The 25,042-nt window shown below is 42.2% G+C and overlaps 1 protein-coding gene across 1 annotated transcript in view; it reads left to right on the top strand.

Moving 5' to 3' along the window:
• Positions 1 to 909: 909 nt before the first annotated feature.
• Positions 910 to 25,042, top strand: part of SGSM2 (small G protein signaling modulator 2) — a gene marked incomplete at its 5' end in the record, with an annotated part of 32,436 nt that continues 8,303 nt past the window's right edge. Inside the window, 15 exons of the mRNA XM_009576455.1 lie at positions 910 to 1,072; positions 5,104 to 5,265; positions 8,373 to 8,440; positions 8,941 to 9,086; positions 9,510 to 9,644; positions 10,090 to 10,214; positions 11,253 to 11,320; positions 13,053 to 13,216; positions 13,772 to 13,901; positions 15,344 to 15,478; positions 18,891 to 19,041; positions 19,583 to 19,647; positions 20,101 to 20,246; positions 20,704 to 20,832; positions 24,799 to 24,981. Of these exons, the coding sequence (XP_009574750.1) occupies positions 910 to 1,072; positions 5,104 to 5,265; positions 8,373 to 8,440; positions 8,941 to 9,086; positions 9,510 to 9,644; positions 10,090 to 10,214; positions 11,253 to 11,320; positions 13,053 to 13,216; positions 13,772 to 13,901; positions 15,344 to 15,478; positions 18,891 to 19,041; positions 19,583 to 19,647; positions 20,101 to 20,246; positions 20,704 to 20,832; positions 24,799 to 24,981 (1,970 nt within the window). The remainder of the gene's footprint in view (positions 1,073 to 5,103; positions 5,266 to 8,372; positions 8,441 to 8,940; positions 9,087 to 9,509; positions 9,645 to 10,089; positions 10,215 to 11,252; positions 11,321 to 13,052; positions 13,217 to 13,771; positions 13,902 to 15,343; positions 15,479 to 18,890; positions 19,042 to 19,582; positions 19,648 to 20,100; positions 20,247 to 20,703; positions 20,833 to 24,798; positions 24,982 to 25,042) is intronic.

Raw genomic sequence — 25,042 nt, forward strand, 5'->3', positions numbered from 1 at the left:
TTGTTATTTTCGTACCTATTTCCAGTGAGAGGTGGCATAGTGAAAGTATCTCACTTCCGTTTGGGACATGAAGAGTTGATATTTTAATAATCAGAAATGAAAGGATGATTTGTTCTATCCTGCTTCTGCAAATCAAGATCCTGTGGCCATGAAAGTTGTGTGGTCACTAGATAGATTAAGTGATACACGGCAATCGACTGCATGCCAGTAGTTGGTCAAATACAGCAATTTCTCACATTCTGCATTCAGAGATCAGTTCAGGTTTGCACCTGAATCCTGTATAACTTGCATCAGATGCCTTCTTGCCAGTATCATTCTTCACAGGCCAGTGCCAAAATTCCTACAAAGTGATTTTAAAAATGAGTAGCAAATAACAGCAAAGTATGACCTCTAGTTAGTCCTTTTCATTGCAAACACCAGACCATATGGAGAAATACAAGTGGGAGAAATCGATGCAGCAACTCCCAAAGATAATTAGGAGCCTCTGCTCAAAACAGAGATCATCAGTAAAAGCAGATTTCTAGCTCATTATATCTTGAGTTGGGTGACCTAGTTCTGCCACAAGGAGTTGAGAAGAGGTTTTGCCTTTGGCTTCATTTTCAGTAGAATCAGGAATTCCTTCACAGTGATGTGTGTAAAATGGGGTGAAAATACTGGAAGATATTTCAGTCCTGTGGTTCGTTTATGTACTGGCATTATCTGTAACTTACAAGGTGCTTATTGTTGCAGATTAGATGCATGCTTGCATCGGCTGATTTTGGGATCTAGTCTGTCTTTCTGTCCATCTCTTCTCCCCCCGCCCCGTTCTCTTGACTCCACACCTGCCCGGGTGGTCGCAGATGGCATTCACCAAAGAGAAGACTGAAGGAACGCAGTACCCATAACGTTATCTCCTTCCCTTTCTTGCAGGTGTTGTGGAAGCATGTCTCCTGCACATGCTGAAGCGCAGGGCTGCCGGCTTCCTGCGGACTGACAAGGTGGCTGCGCTGTTCACCAAAGTTGGCAAGACGTATGCAATAGCTGGAGACATATGCAAGAAAGTACAGGAGCTGCAGCAGCAGGTAGAAGGCAGGTGAGGCTGAGCTTTGTTTTGTCAGCAGAATTCATGCGATGTGTGCGCAACATGGAGAGGATACAGAGACTGCTTGGTAAATGCAAAGGGGTCTTTCTTGACTACATTTGTTCAAGCTTTGTGCCTTTAGCATCTGTAACTTTAAGGCAAATGTTCTTGTTTCATCAAGCTGACAGCTAGCAAAGAGACAGAGGTTGGGAATTGGGTCTTTGGTGTTTTGTTTTGCTTCTCAAAAGCATCCAGCGGATCAGCGCATCCAGCCCACACAAAGGAACAAAAGTGAAGAATAACTGGTGATTTTAGAGAGTGCTTACAGTCAGGGTATGGTGGACCAGTTTGGACTGTCGGTGGGAAGGGATATGGGTGGCAGGTTCAGGGATATGGTTCAGAGGAACGGAAGAACAGACTTACTGGAAAAGCTGTTTTGGCATGCTCCTTGCCAAACCAGTAACAGAAGATTTGTGGGTATTATGGTAGAAATAGTTAAGTTAATGGATACAAAGAATGATAGGAAGAAGGATGAACTCAAGAAGAGGCGGTCAGCAGTGAGAGACTGATTATAGGAAAGCAGTTAAATACATGCTGGACTTGAGCACAACTGAATTTGCGCTGGAGTCAAGGACTTGAGATTGCTGAAAGTCCTAAACTTCTTGCTAGTGGTGAGTAGTGCAATTAAAATTTTCCATGTGGTTCTGCTGACTGAGTCACAGTGCGTGAGCCTGTGGGATGTGTGTCTTGTATTCTAAACTCAGGACAGGAGATTTTTTTCTTCTGTTTGTAGATGGTAGTGCAGTGGCCCTGCTAAGCCTTAAGAGGCCTTTGTACATTGTAGGAGCTTTTAGCCTCTTGATCAACTTGTTGTTGAAGGCTTTGTCAAGAGAGCTTGACTTCAATTTGTGTTGCATTGAAGTCTTCAGTTATTGACAATTGTTTAAATTAGCACTTATACTTACATTTCTGTGTAGTTTTCTGGTATTTATCTTTATTAGACTTCTAAATATTAGGCTTCATTATGTAGTTTTTAACAGGCATGTCCTATTTTTGATATATTTTTTAATTGTGTGCCTACTGATATAGACTGGGATTTTATTAATTTTCGTTTTTTAAATGTTGAGAAGAAGGATGCTTTCTATTGAAAATTCCCCAGCCTTCCTCCTTGGTTAAGAGCCCACATGAACTCTGCTCTAACCACCAGAGACCTTTGGCTGTGTCCTCTAACAGAAAGGAGGAAATGAACTTAAAATCTGTGGTTTCTCTTCGAGAAATTTGGTGTGGTTTTCAGCTATTAACAACCACAAATTTTAAGTGGTGTAGATAATATGTACAGCAAAGAGACTCTATTAGGAAATACTGCAGGGGGTGGACTCGCTTCATTGAACGTACAAAATGAGACACAAGTGCTGTAAGCAGTCTAATTGTTCCTGAGGCTGTGGCTTAAGAAAGCCCCTGTTTAGGGTGCAATTAAACACATTTGAATTCCTCTGATGTTAGTGGTGTCACATGTATTTCTTGACTTGGGATTGTCACTGTGTGTGTGTTGCCTTGTAGAGGTTCCGTCATGGCCTAATGGAGGACTAGGGACTTTGTAAATGTGGAGGGGAATTACAGATCTCACTCACGACAGCATCCAACTATTGTGTTTAGTCTTTGTAATTGAACATTTTCCTGAAAGGGGGCCTGAGTGCTGTCAAAGAAAGGATCATTTGATAACATGGATTTTCTACTGCAGATTGTTGAAGACATCAGGGTTTCTCTTTTCAGTAGGACAAAATTGAACCTTCTTTTCTGCTGTTTTAAGGGGCAGGTTTTCTGGGAAGGAGATTAAGAGGGTTAGTCTTCCACTACCAGCCCTATGCAGTGTATGGAGAGCCAAGGAAAACCTGCAGTACTGTGCAGAAGTAGGAAGCTCTCCCAGTGCTCAGCTCTATAGTGTACCTTTCTCTTGCAGCTGCATTATATTGCCTGATGCCGGAGTATGGACCCTTCACAAGATGTGATCACATGCTGTGGCAGGGCTGGCACAGCTTCACCACCTGCTATGCTATGGACATGGGGCTTAATTGCGTTATATACTTTAGGAGGAGAGGATTTGGGGCAGTCCCACCAGTGCTGTCACAGGAGACACTGTGTGGCTGGTACCACCTTACAAAATTGTGCATTGTGACTTGTGGCTGCATGTTAGGTATTCAGTATGGAGCAGTGTTGTCATCTTGTCTTACATAACGAATGCCGCAGGCAAAGCTAGCGGGGAGGGAGGAAGGGAACACAAATTCACATTTCAGCTAATTTGCTAGGCAGCAGGAAAGAAAAACGGAGAGAACGAACCCATTTTCATTTTTGTGGGCCACCTTTTAGAAACTGGAAGGCTCTAGGCAGCACACTCAGCTTCAAAATCAGTCTCTGGTTCCAAATCTGTTCAAGCCATTAATTATCTCAACATTGGCAAGTGATAATTTGTGTCCGTGCACCAAAGAAGTGAAGGGAGCGTTGCTGTCAGCATGAAAATGTATTTTGGATACCAGCACTCAATGGATGAGAGGTGGATGCTCGCCGTGGCAGGACACCCAGCGTGGATAAGAGCATGCATTTTGTGCTGAGAAGGCACAAAACTGCTCCTTGGCATGATGCAAATTTCAGCTCCAACCACATGGAGCTGTGCAGTGGCATGGCAGGAAGCATAGCATACTGGGGTCTCCAGAGAAAAGTACCATCCTGTTCATGCGGCAAAACAGCGTCCCACAGCGTGCCTGGGGCACAGCATGCCACTGTCCCTTGTTGGACTGGGGTCAAGTAGATTTTCTGGGCAGCAGATAGCTCCACAGAAAGGAATGACAACTTCCCGCGTGGTTCAGAGACCACCGTGCTGAGCAGCCCCCGCGTTCTTGTTGACAGCCGCACTTGGGAAGTGATTCTGCTTTGTGTAGCCAGCTTGCCATCCTGCCACTAAAAGGCAGCATTAAGCTCCCCGTTTCTGAGGTGGACCTGTTGCTGTGCTGGCTTATGCTGCAGGAACAAGCAGGGGGTCTTGGCTGCAAGCAAGCTCCCAGCTGGCTTTGGATGCTCATTTGCTATAGTTCTAGTTTCTCAGTTTGGTGTTGCTTAGCTCTTAGTTGTCTTGTTGTCATTCTGTAGGTGGTAGGAGATAGGATCTCACTGCCAAGGCACTAGTGCAGACTGTGCTATAGCTGTATATGGTGCTTTACAGAGAGAATAAAAAGATGAGCCTGTGCCCAAGGATTGCCTGATGATGGTATGGCAGGAGGTCCCTGGAAAAGCTCTGCCTGTGTTATCTCAAATCCTGCTCCATGCTGCTTGCTTCAGTGGGAATATCTCATGCTGAAGCAGCTGTGTGTCTTCTTGGGGTCGTGGCTAGCTTCTCCCAGAGAAAGCTGGGAGACAAGAATCCTCTTTTTACCGTCCTCCCTGTGGCTTTCGCAACTAAGTGTGAAGCTCTGTTTGATAAGAAGCAAACTTCTGTTCATCAGGTGCAACTTATTTTCTGCTACACTTTGCACTTTAGGTTGGTTTTTTTTTTCCATTCTTTTGTGGTATATGGTCTGCAATGGATTTACAGCCTATTTCTTTCAGCCTAGTATGTGGGAGTTTTGGAGGAGCTCAAATGTTGGGCTTTCCCTAAAGCCGCAGAAGCGGAGAAGATATTTTTGGTAGGTGACTACCTAGCCCGAGGCACCTAATACAGACCTGTTTGGGGGCTTTTTTAGAGCTTGTTTAGCATCTGTCTGTGACTTGGATAATCCTTACAGACTTCTCCTATTCATAACTCAGAACTGAGACATCCTAAATCATTAGTTAGAGCCATGATTTTCAGAAATCCCTGATAATGGACTGACTAAAACTCCGCACCCCAGTGGTAGTGAGTGCTAACATGGTAATGTAGACAGCTAGTATACAGATACGCATTTGTCAGATACACGCTGTGTATTCTGACACCTCTCCATGCAGTCTTTCACCGGAGAGCTTTCTGAGAAGAGTCTGACTTCTGACTACTTTTACTTTATCTGCTTTTGCAGGAAAAATCAGCCGAATGGGCAGGAACCCCTCAGGAGGCAGGGGTCAACCACAAGCAAAACACCTGTCCTGACACCTCAGGCCATCAAACACATATGGGTTCGGACAGCATTGATTGAGAAAGTGCTCGACAAGATTGTGCAGTATATTGTTGATAACTGCAGGTAAGGAAGGAATCAGAAGCGCAGGGATTTGTTGGACTCATGTGATTAGGTGTCTGCAACGAGGGATTTAATCAAAAGTCTTCTTCAAACTTCTGTGCTGGAGACTTCTGGCAGGAAGAAAGCCAGACATTTAGAAGAAATTGTACTTTCGTTTTGAATCATTGACATGTTTCAGACTCACAAAAAATGTTAACAGCCATACAGCTTTCCAGAAATCAGCTAAAAAACTAACTTAGAGTTTATTAAGGACTTCTTTTAATTTTTTCTAAAGTTGGCAATATTGAACAGTGCTACCATAGAGTGTGATGCATTCAGAAGCATGATCTGATGCATTCAGAAGCCCTGATCCTTTCCACTCGCTTAGGCACCTTAGGTTTCAATAGATATTAGATGCCCAAATTCTAATGGGACCTAGACCTCAGTGACTTAGTGGAATAAAATTGTCTTCTAATAGGTCAGGAGTGCTTAGTTCACTTACATTAGTTAAAAATAATCCTTTGGAATTTTAGGATGTCAGGGAAGAAAATGCCCTTTGTAGGTAAAAGAAGAGGAAATGCATTTACAACAGGAGGAGTTAATGACATAAACCCTTAGGGCTGTGAAAAAAGTTTTTTTAATCATGGTTCCTTTTTAGAAAATTCAAGTTTTGTGTAAAGTGAATCTTCCCTTGCAAAACCAGAGACGAGCATCAATGCTTTATGGATGTAATCCACAGGGACTCTTTAAGAGGAAAAGACAAGTCCTCTCTCTTCTATTACATACTCTATCTACTCTATCATCACTTCCTACTGTCGAGCATTAGCTTTGGTTTCCCAAGAGGTGGTTCTTAACTCTACCCTTTGTGCCTTCCTACCCTCCCATAACTGATAAAGAAGAATTAAGGGGCACACTGGGGACAGTTTCCCATAAGAAGAGAATGGTAGGAACCCTAAAGCTTGATATGGTCCCAGAAAAGTACATCTGTACCCACTGCCATTGCAATATTTTGCAGTGGTTGTAATTCTGCACTGGGGGGACTCATTATTGGCTGTCCAAAGCCCATGGGTCTGAAAAAGGAAGAGAGCTAGGGCAGAGGAACTTATTCTCACAGTATTTTCCAAGTTTGCATTACTGTTTTCCTTGTCATCAGCTTTATTTTCATGATCTATCTTGCCACTAAAAAGAAAGAGAATGGAAGAAAGGTCTTTGTGCTGTTCAAAGCAAATTGTTGCTCTGGGATATGTAATGCCAGTTTGTTTTAAGAGCTGTGTGCACAAGAGACGGTGGGAGGGTTGGCTGTGTCCCAGAGACATAGTTAATGAAAGCATTTTAGTCCAATGTATCAATATATCTGCTGATACATGGATACAAGGATTTTTTAATTACTTTTTCCATGTAATTCACCTGGAGACATGACAAGAGAGTCCGGTCTCAATTGTTGTATTGTAGATGTTCATCTTGCTGCCTTCTCCATCCATTCAAATGAATTAGGATCAGGTCCTTAATTGCAGGTGTGTGATTTTGAGAACCTGACTTAGTGAATAAAGCAAACCTCTTCATAAGGCTTGTTCTCATGCATTTTTGTGACATTACTGCTCAAATGCTCCATGTTCCAGTCCTTCAGCTCTTCTGTTCTTGAGGAAGAGAAGATGGTTTAGAGTTTGAGCCCCATCTAGTGGAAGAGACAGCAGAGGATAATGGCAGTTCAAGAAACTTGGGTGTTTTGATTTTTTGACTATGTGGTTTTACAAGTCAGCTTTGCCTGCTGTGATGGGAAGACTTTGGGGTCATTGCAAGAGCTACTATTTGTAGCAGTTAATTTTTCTTGACAGTGTTTCAAAATTATTCCTCGCAGATGGAAGAGATGTTTAAGAATGTGTGGATCTCCTGGTCTCTGTGGAAAACTGACAAAATTGCTTGCAGAGTGTTATTGTTTGTCTCCATATTGCATTAGTGCCCAAAGCCCCAAATCAAATATACTGGGTAAACACATTTAGCAAAAGGCAAGCTCCTGCCTCTCAAGAGGTCAGTTCAAAAATAGATGAGGCAGAATGAGCATACTGAGAGGAAGTGACTTGCCTGAGATTACACAGCCGATCGGGGCAGAATATGGATCCAAAGTAGGGGTGGTGGTCATCTTGTTAAATATAGAAGTCTGGAGTGCAGGTTCATTGAACTGGTTGTTCTAGGCTCCCTTTACGCTCCGTGGAGATCTATTAATGTTATTGATATAGTTTAGGAAATGATCTAATTCTAAAGCAGATGTCTAAAATGGGACAAATTAACTTCTCCGTAGCTTTCTTACAATATATTTTAATGATCTTTAAAAATAGCTCAGGACACACCATGCTGTAAAAGCCTTCTTCACCTGAAAACCCAACGCAACATTTCTTCTTTACAAGATCAGTAGGTGAGCTGAGCCAGTCAAGCTCCATTAGAGCTTTTAGAGGAGATACATGCATCGGTGATTTCTAGGTAATCCTAGCAACTGCTTTTCCTCTACCTGACAAGTTCAGAAAATATATGGGGTTTGGATCCCTTTGGTCCTGTCTCTGGCTGTTTAGATAGATAGTTTTCTTAATGGCCCATTGAGTGAGAGAGTGTATTTGATAATCACAGCAAAATTCTGTTGCTGGAAATTTTGTGTTGGAACTGTAACTCAAACCAAGCTTTGAAAATGTGTTCTGCTTCGCTATGTGCACAGCGCTCCAGATGTACAGCCTAGATCCTGTTTTCAGCCTTGGTAAAACTCTTAGAACCCTAAACTTCTAAATCTTCCCTTTTATATAGGTCATTTAATTGTCTGAATTTGCTCTTGAAATGAGTTTTTATTAAATATGAAGTCTGACCTGGAACGTGACTTCAGTCATCATACTTCCCCCTGCACACACAGTCGACTTCCACTGGACTACTGGGGGGCCCACAGCAAATGCTAAGGAGTTGTCAGGTTAATAGCAGCCTGTCCAGCTTCTCTGCCCTTATCTCTTTTGCTTCCTTTGGCATGCTTTTCTGGTAAGCAGTAATGTGTGATATTTTTAAAGTCAATGGCCTCATGCTACTAGGAGGCATAAGAGCTTTTAAAGATAACTGCCAGTGTTTTTAACTGGACTCTGATCTTCCATTCATAGTAAATATTATGAAAAAGAAGCTTTACTGGCAGATCCTGTTTGTGGCCCAATACTGGCTTCTCTCCTAGGTAAGTTCTTGCAAAGTTACTTCTTATGCTAAAGAAAATAAATTGTTTCTTAAAACATTTTCTATTATGATAGTGTTATAAAAGGTGATTTTTCTCTCTAGCATGTAGTTCAACTATTTATAGTGGAGCAACATAGAAGATGTTGTTTTGTTGCTTACAAGAACAGTCATCTGTTTTTATTATTAATTATTGGTTGGATCAGAGAACAGAATGGGAATGGCTTTTTACTGAATGCTTGCTGGCAGATTGTAACTACTAATGCTGCTATGGCAGGGTATCGTGTCCTACAGGAATATTTTTATACAGCCCTAGATAATAGGACCTGATGTGTTATTGTATGTATTGTCTATATTATGGGCTGATCCTGTAGGATCATTAAGTGATCATTAATATTCACTTGGCTTGAGAAGGAAATCTCTCTTTTAGTGCTTGGCCAGCAGGATAAGACTAAGTATGTTTCTGAACAGACTCAGAAGTTTTCTCTCGGGCTCTTTCCTTAGTTGGACCATGTGCTCTGGAGTACACCAAGCTAAAAACAGCTGATCACTATTGGACAGACCCTTCAGCAGATGAGCTTGTTCAACGACACCGGATTCATGGAGTACACGGCCGCCAAGACTCTCCTTCAAAGCGCCCAGCCCTGGGAGTAGGTATTTACTGTGTAGCTATTTCTGAATTAAGGCACAAGTTGACAGTAAAACAACCCCAGGAGGGAGAGATCTAAATTTAGAGCAACCTTTTTCTCTTCTGTGATGGAGCCTTTATCAAAGATTAGAAGGCCATTTGTGCCCAAATGTCCTCTTTATCTGTATGTAGAAAAATTTGAGATCCAGGACTAAATTCTGTGGGTTTTGACACTTGTGATCAGACCAGGTAGTTCAGAAGAAATTATGAGCTGCCTTGGTCAGGGATGAGTAAGAGCCCAGGTCATTTCTCTGGAAGGTCTCCAGAAAGAAGTTCCACTCTACAGAGATGGGTCTAAATGGAACTGTTCCTGTTTTACTGGCCTGCCGATGCAGTCATTCCCGTCCTACCTGATCTGTCTTGACTGTGTTTGTGTGTGTGCTAGATCCGGAAACGACATTCAAGTGGGAGCACGTCAGAAGATCGCTTTGCTGCTTCGGCAAGAGAGTATGTGGAGTCTTTGCACCAGAATTCCCGAACACACCTCTTGTATGGGAAAAACAACGTCTTAGTCCAGCCAGTGAGTACATTGAGTTTTGGGCCAATAGGCACAGCTGCTGCCTGGCTGTGACTTGAGAAGTCAGTAGTATAGGTAAGAATATAACCTAGGCTTGTCAAATACTCGCTTAATGTCTTGTCCTCAGGACAGTGCTGCCTTCCCACTTGACTCTATTATGCTGAGGTAGATTAAGATGTGACGAATGCTTTTACTGCCTGACCAATGTGAATTGTGAAGTGGGCATATAGGTAGGAACAGGCATACTGGACTGTATTTCATAAACCCTGTGACTGTACTGTGTTTTTTCCCTTCTTTCTAATAGCAGTATTAAATACTAGTACTTTTGGTGTTAAGGATTCCATCAGCGCTGCTCTGGAACTTGTAGGGCATAGGAAGAGTGGAACATGACAATTATAGTTGTGCACTTGAGTCACCTAGATTGTCTGTTTCTTGCTTCTGTGAACAGAAAGACGACTTGGAGGCAATTCCTGGGTATCTCTCCCTTCATCAGTCAGCAGATAGTTTGACTTTAAAATGGACTCCAAATCAGCTGATGAATGGAACCCTTGGAGATTCAGAGCTGGAGAAAAGGTAGCCATTGCATTCAGGAAAAGATTGGAAGCATTCACAGTGTTTATTTCTTGTATACTTGGCAGTATGACATAAGTGTAACAAGGCTGATTTCATTGAAGGGCTTCTGAATAGTGCATAAGTTGAGCTGTCAGGCAGCTTGGGTTCTGTTCCTGTTTTGCCACAGATTAAGCAACTTTCCAAAGGTCCTGAAATGCACTTGGATATACAACCTTTTCAAAAGGAAAACAAAAGTCCACTTTTCCAGGTGTTTGGGAGAAAAGGCTCAACACTACCTTCCATCATTACAATTCTAGTACCTCCCTTCAGAGGGGTCACAAATCACTTGGCAAGCATGGCTAATTTCAACCTCAAAAAAGAGACCTGCAATGTCATTGTCTTTCGTTAGATCAGTTATTCTTCTAATTTGGCATTCTGCTTCAGTGGAAGGACAGGTAAAGTTTTGAACCCGGCAAGTATGTCTCCTCAGGGAATGCTTCCTTCAACCCCAGAACAGTGCTCACGAATGCTTAATCCACTCCATTCTTTTTCTAAAACTTCATGTGTATTTTTTAATAGAACATTAATGAAGCCCTCTGCCCTTGCTTTTATTGCTAAACTCTGTCGAGGTTGTTCTCAGAAGGATTTGGAGCTGTTTCCAGTGTTTAATCTGTAAGCTTGAGCCCCAATGAATTTACATGCTGCTGCCCATAAATCACATGTGCCAAGACAGCTGTCCTGAAGCCCAGCGAGACAAGACCATCATGTCATCTGTGCCCCAGGCATTTTAATCTTAGCCAGAGCATTGTTGTAACCTGGTATGGGGCAGTGGCGGGGAGGTGAAGAGGGAAAGGGAGGTTATGGAAAGACTGGTACCAGATGTATCCACTGTGGAGAACTAGTTCCTTTGCCTTTTACTTGACTATTAATTTACCTTAATTGACCAAATTTAATAAGCAGTTATTAACTTAGCAGAGTGTTTTTATTGGGTGCTTGGAACCGCAAGCACTCCTGAATATGGAAAAAAAATGTTTCCTGCACTTTTTCCTTCCCTATTAGTGTTTACTGGGACTACGCATTAATAGTGCCACTCAGCCAGATCGTCTGCATTCACTGCCATCAGCAACGTAAGCATAAACCTTCTTCTCATGGGGGTGCTCCCAAAGCCCCGTTCTGCCAGGTGAATGTTATTGCTGCTAATGCTGCTACCATTTTATATGGTGCCTGTTAGGGGTTTATTGCAAAAGGAGGCAGACCATTTTTCTTCTTCAGATGTCTTCACTGAAAGGCCTGGTAAGAACGCCTCTGCCTAACACTGCTCCTGTTGTCAATTGCTTTCCATGTTCTTTGCTTTTTCTGTGTGCTTTGTTTTTTCTGAGTCATCTGTGCAGAACAGCACTTCTGGGAAACTGTCAGTGGCAGGTATTAAGCGTAGAAACTTTGGCTCTATTAAGCATGATCCTCCATCCATTGACCATTACAAGAAAGGAGAGGGGGGAAAAAAAGCAGGTCTGTCAGCCATGTCTATAGTGGGATCATCAACCTGTAGAAGGGAGTGCGTGTAACCAGAGGCACCCTCTGACCATCCAGTTCTCAGTAGCCCATTCTGCTAAATGTAAGGAGAAGAATCTGGAACAAAACATCTCTCCCACTGCTTTGCCTTACCACAAGCCTTAAGTCAAAATCACAGAGCAAAGGCAAAGAACATTTAGAAATTTTATTTGGAGTCAGATTTGAGTTATAGTTGGACTAAGGACCTTTTGAACTAAAAGCCTGTTTTAGAAGACAGTTTATGTATATTGTTTTAAAAAACATAAGCAGGAGAGCCATTTGAATGATCACTTTTCCTCCTTCAGTGTCATTAATGCTTCTAACTAGTTATGGACATACAGGGATGAGTGTTAAAATCTAGAATCCTAGCTGGTAGAGGATGGCAATTGCAACGTTAGTTCAGGTCCATTTGCCTCACTTCAGTCAGCTTCCCCAGGACACTTTGTGCCTGCCCAGTATTTCACTGACTGGTCAGATGCATCACCACTCTGCTTTGTGGCAGTTCCTTAGGAAAAGGGGAATTCAATGAGAGGCGTGAAACATGACAGCCTTTGTTGTTCTTCGCTGAGAAAACTGTTTTAGTAACAGGTGCCAGGCGTACACACAACATCATTTTTGTTGTTTGCACAAGATGACAGACACTTGACAGTCCTGCCACAGCACCTAGCTACCAGACTGGAATTTGCACAGCCATGCTGCAGAACACATCCTGCTCTTGGCGATCCCCCCTTTACCCAGGTGGTTCCAGATGCCTCATTCATTCAGTTTTGGAAAAGGAAATTAAGAACCTAATTCACTTATATTCTTTTGAAAATTGTACAAGATGCAGATTATTACGCTTAAAAGAGTATCCAGAGCCCAGGGTGGTTTTCCTTATTTGTGCTAAATTTCTAGTGACAGTGAAGATAGATGAGAAGAATTTACAACAGGGAATGTGACTTGCTAATTCTCACAAGAATAAAGCTGACAGCCTCTGGTTATATCCATTAGATTGGTTTTCATTCTAAATTGTGTGTCCTTTGTCAAGTTATGTCATACACCAGAGACTTAGTTTAGTTATTCCTTTATTATTTATTATATTAGTGTTCAGAATCACTTTAAATGTTTCTGCATGAGGCCTCATAGTTTGCTTGTATCTTGAGCTTCTTTAGGACTAAAGGACTGAGATCATCCCTAGATTGTACTGTGACTTACAGAGGTTAATTTATCTACTTAGAGATGATCACAAATAAAATTTACTTAGAATTTAAGAGCAAAAAATAGAGGTTCTGATGTAACAGTGTGGACTCCCCTTGTCCTCCTTCGCAGCAGAAAGCAGATGGACATTAGTCTTGGTGAGTCAGGATGGAACTCAGAGACCTCCGCTGCACTTCCCCCAAGGAGGTCACCTCCTCGCGTTTCTTTCCTGTCTGGAAAATGGTCTTCTGCCTCGTGGTCAGCTGGAACCACCACTTTGGTCCCAACAGGGCAAGGTACTGCCTTTTCTGATGAGCTGCTTGTAGTAGGTAGGGCTGATCTTAATGTCTTTGTTCTACCAGCATCTTGCTCCACAGAGTCTGGGCATTGATTTCCAGCTGCTTTATAGTAAAGTGGGAGGCAAAATAACTCCATTTAGTTCAGTTTGATTCTTACACAGATAGTCTGTAAAAATTGTGCTTACCTTCATTACCCTATTGAGAAATGAACTGGAATCTGCTATTGTATCAAAATATGAACCCAAATGATAGGGACTGAGACTCAGATGGACTGGGACATACTTGCTGTCAGAGGCTTGGATTATTGAAGAAGCTTGTACCCAACTCCCATGGATTACAAGAAAGAGCTGTGTTTTAAGTACACAGAAAAGTTGTGTTAAGTACCCCTAAACCACCTCTTCTATATGATTCTCCTGTTGTTTTCTCCCTCACCTCCTCCTGACATTGAAAGTTTAGTTTTAAGATTTAAGGTGCCAAAGGTCTGAAGTACTTCATTTGTTGTGCTCTGCTAGTCATTCGTAACTGAATGTATGGAATCATTATTTTCTCTAGGGTAAGGTATTTCCAAAGCTTCGAAAACGGAACAGCAACAAATCAGTGGACCTAGAGGAAATGCCAGCTGAAGACACTTCTACAGACTATGTGTTCAGAATTATCTATCCAGGACACAAGCATGATAACAGTAAGTGCCTTTGTTCTGCTTTGTTAAAAAAACCAAACAAAAAACCAAACCAAACCAAAAACCTAAGAAAACCTTGAAGTAATATCCTGGGAAGTAACTGAAGGCAACAGACATGCCAGGTTTTTGTGGAGGGGAAAAAAGAACTATCACAAAATTTTATTGTGTGATAATTGTGATCAACAGGTACAGCTTAATGTAGGTTTCCTTAATGCAGTGAAACTTGGTATCTTAGTGGAAATGGAGTTGAGGTGGGGAATCTTACTTACATTTACTCTGTGTTTTGCAGAGGAAGTTTTCAAAATACTCCCCTGGGCTTGCAAACTGAGACTAAAAGCAAAAAGATTGCTTGACTAGCCAAGAGCAGTTTTGCTCCTGAAGTGAGGATATTTTTATTGGCCACACTGCTTGCTCATAATGTTGTTATTAGAAAAAAAAAATCCATAACTCTTTAAATACCCCAAGAACTCCCTGGGCTAAGTTTTCCTGGCTTGGAAGCAAGAACTTAACAATGGATAAATAAAGGCCCTTCCAAGGAAACTAAATTAATTCCCAAGCACCAAACCACCTCATGTCATCAGTGAAAACAAATTCCTAAAGTGCAAGAAGGCATTTGAGCTAGTTCTCAAACAGCATGTTCAGTTTTATTCTCCTTGGCAAAGAAGCAAGAATTTCGCAGGAAGATCAGACCCTAAAGTTTACAGGGGATTTGGATTTACTGCTCATATTGGGACTTACTGCAGCTGAAAAAGCAGAAATCTCAACTGAACCCTCCTTACCCAGGGGACTGAACCACAATGGTGGCCATGCTTTATTAGGGCTTCTGGATTTGCACAGGTAAGTTTATGCACACACCAGCAAAAGCATGTTCTGCCTTTGCCTGAATCAAGGGGACTGCAGATTCTGTGGGCACATTCAGCACAGACCTGCCCGTTGAGTGCAGGACAGAGAGAGCTGGCTCCTGCCTTGGGCTTCCTTAGGAGGAGGCCTGTACCTTGCATGTTTGCAGTGCCAGACAGAGCTGGGGAGCAGAATGTTTGCTGTCCAGATGCATCTGGCACAGGTTTCAGAGTGGAAAAGAGGGCACAGCATTGATAAGGGCATGGTGAGGGAGAGAAGCTAGTTGGAGCCTAGAATTCCCATGACTTTGCTAAAAAGCATACTCACCTACTGCAGGCTGGCATTGGGATCTTTCTCCATTGCCATGATGTGACGTGTGCTCTGGGAACACAGCTTGTGCACAATCAAAAGCTGGCCTGTGTTTGGTGGAGCGTGTTTTTTTTCTGTAAGAAACTCATTTTTCATACCCATTTACAGGAGCTTGTGCCTTCAAGAAGAGGGCAGGATTCAAGTCCTTAGTCTTTGCTGAACATGTCCTTTTGAGCTTTCCCACAGAATCGAGTTCTCTCTTCTTATGCTCCTCTTTCACTATTTTCTTTGAGCAGTAACTATTAACTACCACCACTTAGCTGCCAGCCGCTCTGCCTCTGTTGACGATGATGATGAGGAGGAAGATAAGCTACACGCAATGCTATCAATGATCTGCTCTCGGAACCTCACAGCTCCTAATAGGATGAAAGGTTTTTATCCTCCTTCCGCTGTGTCCCAGAGCTCTATTGCAGCTCGTTCCACTGATGCATACAACAGCGTTGGCGTTATTACAGGGAAAAATTTCACTCACACCATGAGATCTGGAGATTAAGTTGACTGTGCAGAGAGGCTGGGAATATGCTCACAACCGATGGGAAGTTCTTCCCTCTCCTTTGAGCGTGTGTGCTGCTGAACAGACAAACCTCTCCTTCCAGAGGCTTCCTGCTCCACCTTCATAAAAGCTGGATAGTAGAGCATGTTCTCACAAGAGAAGGAGGGAGTATAACAGGTCGTTGTATGCTCCCTCCGTGAGTTAGTCGTGTACAGCGTAACAGGTGGGGAGGGCAGCCTTGCATAGGAAGGATCAGAGGCGAACCATTACAGCAGTAGTAGAGATGTGCTGGGCAAAGTCAGAACTGGAGCGAGCCTGTGTAGACAGAATAGGACAGAAGTGTAGTGAGTTACAATTTCAGCCCAGGGATGGTTCAAGTATGCATGCTCCCACACTCTGGATACCTCTACAAGGTAGCAGAAGTGTGCAGAGAAGATTGTATGGAGATGCAATACCTTTCTGTGGTTGGGTGCTTTCATTCCACTTCTTGCATTCATAGGCTAGGTGGGTTTCGGATGATCAGCTGCAAGACTCTCCACCCTCCAGAAATTTGTCATCTAATTCTTTTCCTAAAGCAATTCATAACAGATGTATTAAGTTGGTATTCTCAAGTGTATGTATTAGCAAGCATTCAAGATGTAGTAGTGTAGTTCTGGAGACTGAGAAGTCCTTGCTTTCTCAAAGGAGGAAGCTGAATGGTGTACAAAATAACCCATTCCCCAGGCCAAACCTCTCCTGCACAGCTGGGATTCTAAGGCTTGCAGTTGTTCAGAAGACAGGCAGGTGTTGTCGAGCCTCTCCACTAGTTCATGTGAAATCTCTCCCCCCTCTAGGCTTACCGGTTACTGCACAACTTCAATACCGCCAGACTTTTAGCTTTTTGATACCTCTTGAGTGCATGTGCCAAATCTGGCATGCTCCTGCTATAATCAAAATAACAGCCGCCACCTCTTCCTAATAACTGGAGTGTATCAGCAAGAACAGAATCTTTTCTGTTGTCAGGCTGTAAAGCAGCTGTTTGACATCTGCAGAGGAAAAGGAAGGAGAGCAAGTGCTTGCAAGTTTGGCTCTTGTCTATATTTTTCATTCATTACATTAGCATGAACATGCGTTTTCTGGTATTTCTATTTCCTAAGAAAAACACAACATATCTTGACTCCAGATACGACACTCATACCTTTAAATAGCGGAGCAATGATTTTGGTTCCAAATGGATGTCAGCCCTGGTCTGGTGGGACTGACTGTAGAAGACAATAATTGCCCTGCGTCTCTGTATAGTGATTAAGTTCTGTTTAGGTAAGATATGAACATGTGTTGAGGAGATCCTCCTCATTTCTTGTAGGCTGCCCACACACACATCCCAAGGTAGTAGCCCCAGAAACTGATAAAGCCCAGCCAAGTTAATAAAGGGTTCTTGGAAGGTATGGATGGAAAGACACTCCAAAAATACAGTGTTCCCCTTGAAAAAAGATACTGTTTCAGGAAGTTTCTGTGTGTCTTAACTGATCATGTCTGGATATAGGTGATAACGGAAAGGAAGAAGGTCTAACGCTGCCACATACACGCGTTAAGAGGCTAATGCTGTGATCTAAAGCATAAGAAACACAATTTAGTCTTTATTCAGGTGGTGGAAATTTTAAGTTATCCCACTAGAATGGCTGTCAGATACCAGATACCTGCTTTTGCTTATTTAATCTTGAAGGTAATGGTAGAGTTAGGAATATGTCTGCTGTTTGAGTAGTGATTCTTGCTGAACTAGATTGGATTGGCTGTTGTCTCTCCAGCAGCATCCCTTTTAAATAATGACAACACTGTTGTAGCAGGTTTGCTAGCCATTTGCTTTTACATTTTGCAACATGCTCGACTTTTGCATGTAGCTGAAGTTACAGATAACACCACTACAATTCAATAAAAGATGCTGTTCACTCTAATTCTTCACTAATTCAGGTACCTTTCATCTGAATCTTTAGGTTCTGTGGGGTTCTTTCCTTGTTTCTCTAAAAAATAAAATAAAAAATTAAAACTGAAAAACCCACTTTTCTTGTCTGTAGAGGGGAGGCAAAAAATAATGATCTAAAAATGTTTGTCCAGTGGTTTTTATTTGAACCCAATACGAAGCTGCAATAAATACTGGGTCATTCAGCTCCTTCCTGAAGAATTAAGGTGAAGAGCATTTTTGCATCACACTTTGTTTTGTGAAATGAAATACACATGACTGCTTCCGCATGAGCCTGTGCTTTTTCTGTTAACAAATGTTTTTACTCCACTCCTTCCTCACCTATGCCCACTTTCTAATAGGCACTACTAAAATGCTTTACGCTACCTTGATTTAAAATGCATGAGATGGTTTGGAATTGCCCCTACCACCACCCAACAAATGTATGTTTTAAAAGCACGGCCCAGGGGACTGGATTTTGCTTACAAATGTTAATTTAGTGACATACAGTATTATGGCATTTGCCTTAATTTGCATCATGGGTGAGCTGAAAGGCCAGTTATTTATTATAAAACAAAAACCCCGCGAGCTCAAATGCCAGCTGGGAAAGTTGAAAGAGCTGAAGCCAAGCTTTCTGAAGGCAACGGGTGATTTTTTGGGGTTGCCTTCCTGAGGCTGGTTAAAAAGGCAAATAGATTTGGTGGAGCAGGGATAACTCTAGAAGCTGCACTGTACTGTTGGATCACATTTTCCTGCAGAGTATCCTACTTTTATAAACATAGTGTTGACATTAGTAGGACTTGAACTACCCTTCTGCGCTAAATATTTTAGGATCTGGTTCTGAGAGGGAAAGAAGCATCTTCTGAATCAGTTTGTCTTAATTTCTTTTATGCTCAAACTTTCACCCTAGCCGGACTAGCAGTTACATGGCTGATTCCAGGAACTGCAAAATTAAATTCTGAGACCTGAATTAAATAGAAGGTCGGGTTAGATGATCTCTTCTGGCCATGAATAATGTTACCATAGCATTACACAAGAACCAGTTTCAGCTGTTACTGCAGCAACCTTTTCTCTATTCTCTTGACACACAAACTGGGATGTGCATGGGCAAGAAAGGGGGAAATGGTGAAGGGATTTGACTTCATGGGAAATTACCATGCACAGCATGCAGCTGGTTTAGATACGCCGAGAGCAGTATTTCTGAGGTCACTAGGATGGTGCTCTCCCCTTTTTGGAATCAAGGTTCAGAGCCTGCTGAGCAGTAAAGCATGAAGCCATCAGGATGCACAGAAGGAAGAGGGGGAAAGAAGAAAAACGGCTGACGGCCTGCTGTTTTGTTTGGTTTTTTCCCTAGACACCAACGAAATGATAGAGATGCAAGGCTTTGGGGCAAACTTGCTTTCGTGGCAGCTGGAGCACTGCAGCCAAGGCTCCTCATGTGTCTCCTGTTCAACAGGCAGCTCTCCCTACGATATACCCAGCTGTTGCAACTGCATCCATGATAGGTAAGGAAGTTGTGCAGAGAGCTTACCTGGGAGACTTTGTGCATGCCACAGTTAAAAGCAGAAAGGTTTTATTGGTTGCAGCACTGGAGACAGTAACAATTTTCAAGTAGTTTCTAACATAAAAAGATGGAGTTATACAGCAAGAAATTTAGTTTATTAAAACTAACCTATTAAACTACTCTCAAGTCACATTTTTATAGAAAAATTGCATCTAGTTCTTTTCTCTAGTTTAATATAATTCAGCTCTGGAAGCGTTTTCTTTAACAAGGCATTAACAATTACAATGAAGGGTAACAATTCATCTAATTTGACAAGGACCTTTACAATGTACCTGCAGCAGTTGTAGCTAAATGTGCCAGGTGAATCTGTTTTGGGCCAAAATGCTGGTGGGGGAAATGCTTTAAAAAGTGTAATTTGTCATTATTGTTGTCCTTTAGCTAAATAAATCTTGGTGCAGAGAAAGAATTGCTATGTGTAGGTCATAGGGATCAGCATAAAATTCATTATCTTTGTCCTTATGACTTGCCACGTGTCTCCACAGAACTCCATTAAAGATGTTGTGTGAAAGCATGAAGAGGCAAATAGTTTCCAGAGCCTTTTATGGATGTAAGTGAAGCTTCTTATATCCAGCCCTTGTGGTAACCATATGCTTATCTAAAAAACATGTTATGTTTGTTTTAGAAAGCAGTCCAAACCCAAATTTATTGTTGTGAGTCACATCACCTCAGGGCAGTAGGGTGGACGTGACTCAAGTATCATAGCTTCATAATTCCATTATTTGTGGGTTTTGCATATAGCAGTGGGCGAACTGATGCTTGGTGAAGACAGAATGTAGCTTTACGTTGCAGTGTAATACTCTACTTGGATTTTACTAGTCTGCGTAAGATTTATTTAATCTTTGGCTCTGTGCAATTCTTCATTCTTATACAGTACAATGCAGGTTTAGTTCATATTGGATTATTAGTGGCAGGTTTAAAATGCCACAGCTTCATCTTCAAAAAGAGGCTGCTGATATTAGGTAGATTGCTCATTTATAAAAGTTTACCTCCTCAACCACAGGGCTTGCCTACTGCCGCCATTTGTCAACAGTGCGAACGCATCTGTCTGCCCTCGTGAACCACACTATCATCCCACCTGACAAACCATCCAGTGCTGCAGGAGGCCTGACTAAAGAGGTCTGGAGCAAGTATCAGAAGGACAAGAAGGTAAGTAACAGAATACCCTTATGATGATTAATTAAACTAGCTCCCATACACTGCTGCGTTGAGCATGGTATCCCTTAGAACTGACCCCAGGAAGTATTAAAGGTGTTTTCTAGTCTTCACAGGATCACTTCTCTTTCTAGCGAGAGTGGGTCGATTCTTAAAATCGCTTTTATCCTTTGCATCTCTGATGATGGCAAAGATATCAATTAACATGAAAGCAACTGATCTCATGACTCCTCTAGTTCTTAAAAGTTAGATTATTTTCATGGGAGGTATGACAACTTACATTAAACTGGATTTGAGCTAGGACCCTAAAGGCATGCATCAAGTTGCAAAGTTTATTTAGTGCTATGCATGCATTTCTGTGTCTTTGTACTTAGTATTAAGTGTATGTGAGCATGCCTGAGAAAAATAAAGATGTATTACTTTCAATACCTCTTTCTCTTGACTGCTGTAGAATTACAAGGAACTGGAATTACTAAGAAGAGTTTACTACGGTGGGGTACAGCATGAGATTCGAAAGGAAGTATGGCCATTCTTGTTAGGGCACTATAAATTCGGCATGGCCAAAAAGGAAATGGACCAGGTAAGCACAGCTTTCTGGGGATTTGAATTACTTTTGCAGAATAGGTTTTGTTTTCTGAATAGCAAGTGTTAGTCTTTATTATTGTTTAATATTCCTAAGGGAAGAATGCTACTGAAAACATGGGTGACACATGTTCGTCGAGGGATTATGATATCACATTATCACGTCTGAAAATCACTAAAAGGGAGTTCTTTATTGAAGTCAGGAAACCTGCATTCAGCCTCTGCCTGTGACATGCACTTGCCCCAAGCAAATGCTGTTTTCACAAATTTGTCACTTATAAAATGGGGAGACATTGATATTTGGATAGTAATTTGAGTCATCCCTCTTTTATAGGGGGTGTTGGCTGAGTTATACTTCAGAATGCTCTTGAAATAAATACTTTATCTATATAATACTGCAACTGCGTGTGCGGAATTCTATTGGAGCTGTGAACAGCCCAGATGTACCTTCTGACGTGCACTTGGAGTTAATGTCTAGATGCTAAAAATACCCAGAGGAAGGTTTGATTTGTACGTTCGTTATGCTTTTGCTAGACTTAAATAAGATGTGCCTCTGTAAAACACAAGGTGCAATTTCAGATGAGACATTATTCCTCTTAATATCTCCCATGCTGCTGCTAACATTGATCAGTGAATAATTGCCTAAGTTATGTCACAGCCCTATTTCGCAGTCTGAAACTTGGCATTAAGTACATAGTTTTCATTAATGAAACCACAATTTGCCCATCTCTTAGTTATATTATCTCCCTTTGCTAATCTATTTATAGCAATACCACCGTTTTTACTTTGCTGAGTGCTTTCATTTGTTGCAATTACTGGGCAAGTGCTTTGATAATAAACCAGGCTGGTACAAACAGATAGAGCTGGGTAAAATGGCAGAGTCATGCCTTCACTCAGCTACGCTTATTGAACAGAAACTGGATGTGGTCCTAAGCCAGAGTGCTGAGAAAAATACAGCAGTACTCCAGTTCCTTACTCCTATATGCTTTCCGTAAGCATCTGCTAGGCTACATCAGCCTTTATCTGATCCAGTGTAGTTGCTGTTATGAATTCTGTGTGGCATTTGTATTGCAGTACTGAGCCAAAGCTAATATATTGCCCTCAGTGATCCGTAACAGGTTCAGGTTAATGCAGCTGTAGAGCTGATCATGTGCAGAGCAGGCACTTAAGCATAGGCCTACTGTGATGAGCAGATAGGGTAGTGCCACCACTCGTGTAAAGGTCTCCTGCAGTCCTTGGGCTCATGTGTAGTGGGAGCACCAGTCTGCCGTTACAGACCCCAGCACTGCCGCTAGCCTTACTCCTTGACTGTCGACGAAAGGGATGTTCTCCTTCACAGAGCCGTAGGACTACAGTAGGACACTGCCCTGTGGGTAAGGTCTGGATTTGCATGTTGATAAAACATTGCTTTTAACTGACATTAAGAATCACCCAAATGTTTGCTGAACTGTCTAGAACAGTAATGAGGTTTGCCCTGGAATATAATTAACACATTAATCTGCTTTTCTGTTAGTGTTATTACCAGGGAGGTAACACTCATGCAGTACCTGATCCTGTTCTGGATTAAATGGATAAGGAGTGGTTTGGCATTTGCTAACTCCCAATTATTTTATATTCCAAGGGATAGTTTATATCCCTGTGAGCACCTGCAGATCAGAAGGGTGGCCTGACCTAGAGCCTTGCAATGCAAAAATTGGCTATCTTGCAAACAGTGGGCACTTTATAAGCAGCATTCTTCTTACTAAAAATTGCTACATCAATTTGACTTGGTTTTCCTCAAACTGATTTTTATAAACCAGTTCTGAACACAGATGAAGAAATATACCCCTTAACTGTTCAAACTGGGTCACAATCCAGATTCTTCGCCCTGAATCCAGTCATCTTTGTAGGTATTTATATTTAGATTTTCCGGCTATAGTGTGTACATCAAGAATGTTCTGCTGAACACTGCTGAGGCAAATTCCTACCCTCCCATGACATCAGCATCAGAAGAAGATGAAGTACCTCCAAAACCACCGAGGGCAGTAAGTCCTGCTGGTTGCCTCATCTCCTGATGGCCAGGCAAACTGCCTCAGAAGAGAAGCAAATCCAGATATCCAGCCAGGCTGACACATTGCCGCAGTCCTGCTGGAAAGTACATCTGTTCTACAAGGGGACTTGCTCAATCACCCCTTTTTGGCATCCAGCACAAGTTGAAAAAGGAAGTTCTTGTAGAGCGCCACGTGGACTGGTTACTTAACTCTTATTGTCTTGGTGAAAAAGGGAGGGCCCTTCCAAATACTTCTATGAATTTGGTTCAGAGCTTCAGCAGCAGTGATCTGGTTAAACTGCAGCACTTCCAGAAGCAGTGTAAATTTATTACATTTGCCTTCGGTGCTCCATTCTTTTTTTTTTTTTTTTTTTAAACTCAAATTTTCAAGAAATACAGGATATTGGAGGTTTCTTGCATAGATTGCATTTTGCTATCTCTGTTCTCCACAGGTATATGAACCATCAGATTTATGATCCATGTGTAGAAATAGAAGGTATGTCTAGAACTAAAAAAAGGACCCAGATACTTAAGTTTTTAGAGTGGGAGATCTGGAGCCACAACTCATGGATTCTAGCCCCAGCTTCAAAGGTCACACGCATGTGTACAGCTAGAACGTAAGAGATTTGCCAAGAAGAGATAAATACTTGAGTCCATTTGTATGATAAGAATTACAGTAAATTCATAAAGATATGTTGCAAGGTATAAAAGATCTGATCTGCAGAATGCAAGCTCCTATAGAATTTTTTTTTTTTCCCTGAGTTCCCATACTAACACAGGGGTGCTCCAAACCTTATGTGGAATTCTAATGAGCTACTCAACACCAGTAGTAAGTAACAGTAATAACGACTCCTCGAAGAAACGTGCTGTTGGGAGTCTGAAGCTTGCCATTGAATGTAAGAGTCTATTAAATGAATGACATGAAAACAGTCATAACATTTGCATGTATAGGAAACTTATCGTGTCCTTAACTGAAGTCCTCGTGGGTGATTTATCATCTTTGCCTTCTGATGATATTTTTGCAGTCATCCGTCAGTATCTGGGGCACTCCCAAACATGGCTGTCCTCCAGCCTTCCACTAACTGTTGTATTTTATGATTTATGACTCGACAGCTACCTCAAGTGACAAATAGCCTGCAGCTCTTAGCATGAATGCTCTGGTAGCAACTCCAGCCAGCAGAGTCCAGAGCCTGAAGCCAGCTCACAATTGCGGTTCCTCTTCAGCTCTTGACAAGTGACAGAGTAGTAAAATTAATGTCCCTTAATAGCCCAAGGCGGGGTTCTGTGTCTGTCTTTCAACAGAGGAAGCCAGCAGTGGCAAAAATCTGTTTTATTACTATGGAAACCAGAGTGGTTGGATCTGGCCATGCGCAGTGCAGCCACAAGACTGGGCTGTGTGAGCTGGGATTTCTACTGTTGAGGAGTCTCTTCCAGCATCCAACTCTGTACAGGCTGATGTCTATAAACCTGTGACCTGGAATTTATTACAAGGTCTATGTTGGAGTTGGAATAGAGAAGGAGTGGGGAAGGAGGTGTAATGAAATTAGGAATAATCCGGTTAGAGGCAGCAATTGCTCCATCAGATTGCATCTGACTTCTATGTGAGGTTTCACATGAAAGGCAGTGACATCTTTTGTTCTTTCCTGAACAATGTCTAAGCTCTGTTGACAGCGTATACGCATGCTTATATGAATCTTTTCTGGTGTCTACAGTGATAGTTTATTCCCTGCAGTCAATACGCAACATCTCACTGCTCCAGTCATTGCGTTCTCCAGTCACAGTGATGTGCGCTCTAGCAAGAGGGCTTCAGGATCCTTCCGGCTTTTGGTTTGAGACGTTAGACTTGCTTTAGACCTCTCCCTCCTGGCTTCCACTCATTTTAATGCTTTCTTTCAAGGAGGACCAGCATTTCAGGATCTGTCTTTCTGTCTGCAGGTGGATGAAGACATTGCTCTCCGGTATCAGAAGGTCATGGCTGAGTGGAAAGCCTGTGAGGTCATTGTAAAGCAGCGAGAGAAAGAATCGCATTGTGCCACACTGGCAAAGTTTTCATCAGGCAGCAGTATTGACAGCCACGTCCAGCGACTGATTCACAGGGACTCCACCATCAGCAACGATGTAGGTACCCCCTTCCCATTCACCCATAGGGTGCGGGCAGCGCGGGAGGCTTGGCATTTGC

The sequence above is a fragment of the Fulmarus glacialis genome, unplaced genomic scaffold (assembly GCF_000690835.1).
Source record: "Fulmarus glacialis isolate BGI_N327 unplaced genomic scaffold, ASM69083v1 scaffold34, whole genome shotgun sequence".
Classification (NCBI taxonomy): Eukaryota; Metazoa; Chordata; class Aves; order Procellariiformes; family Procellariidae; genus Fulmarus; species Fulmarus glacialis.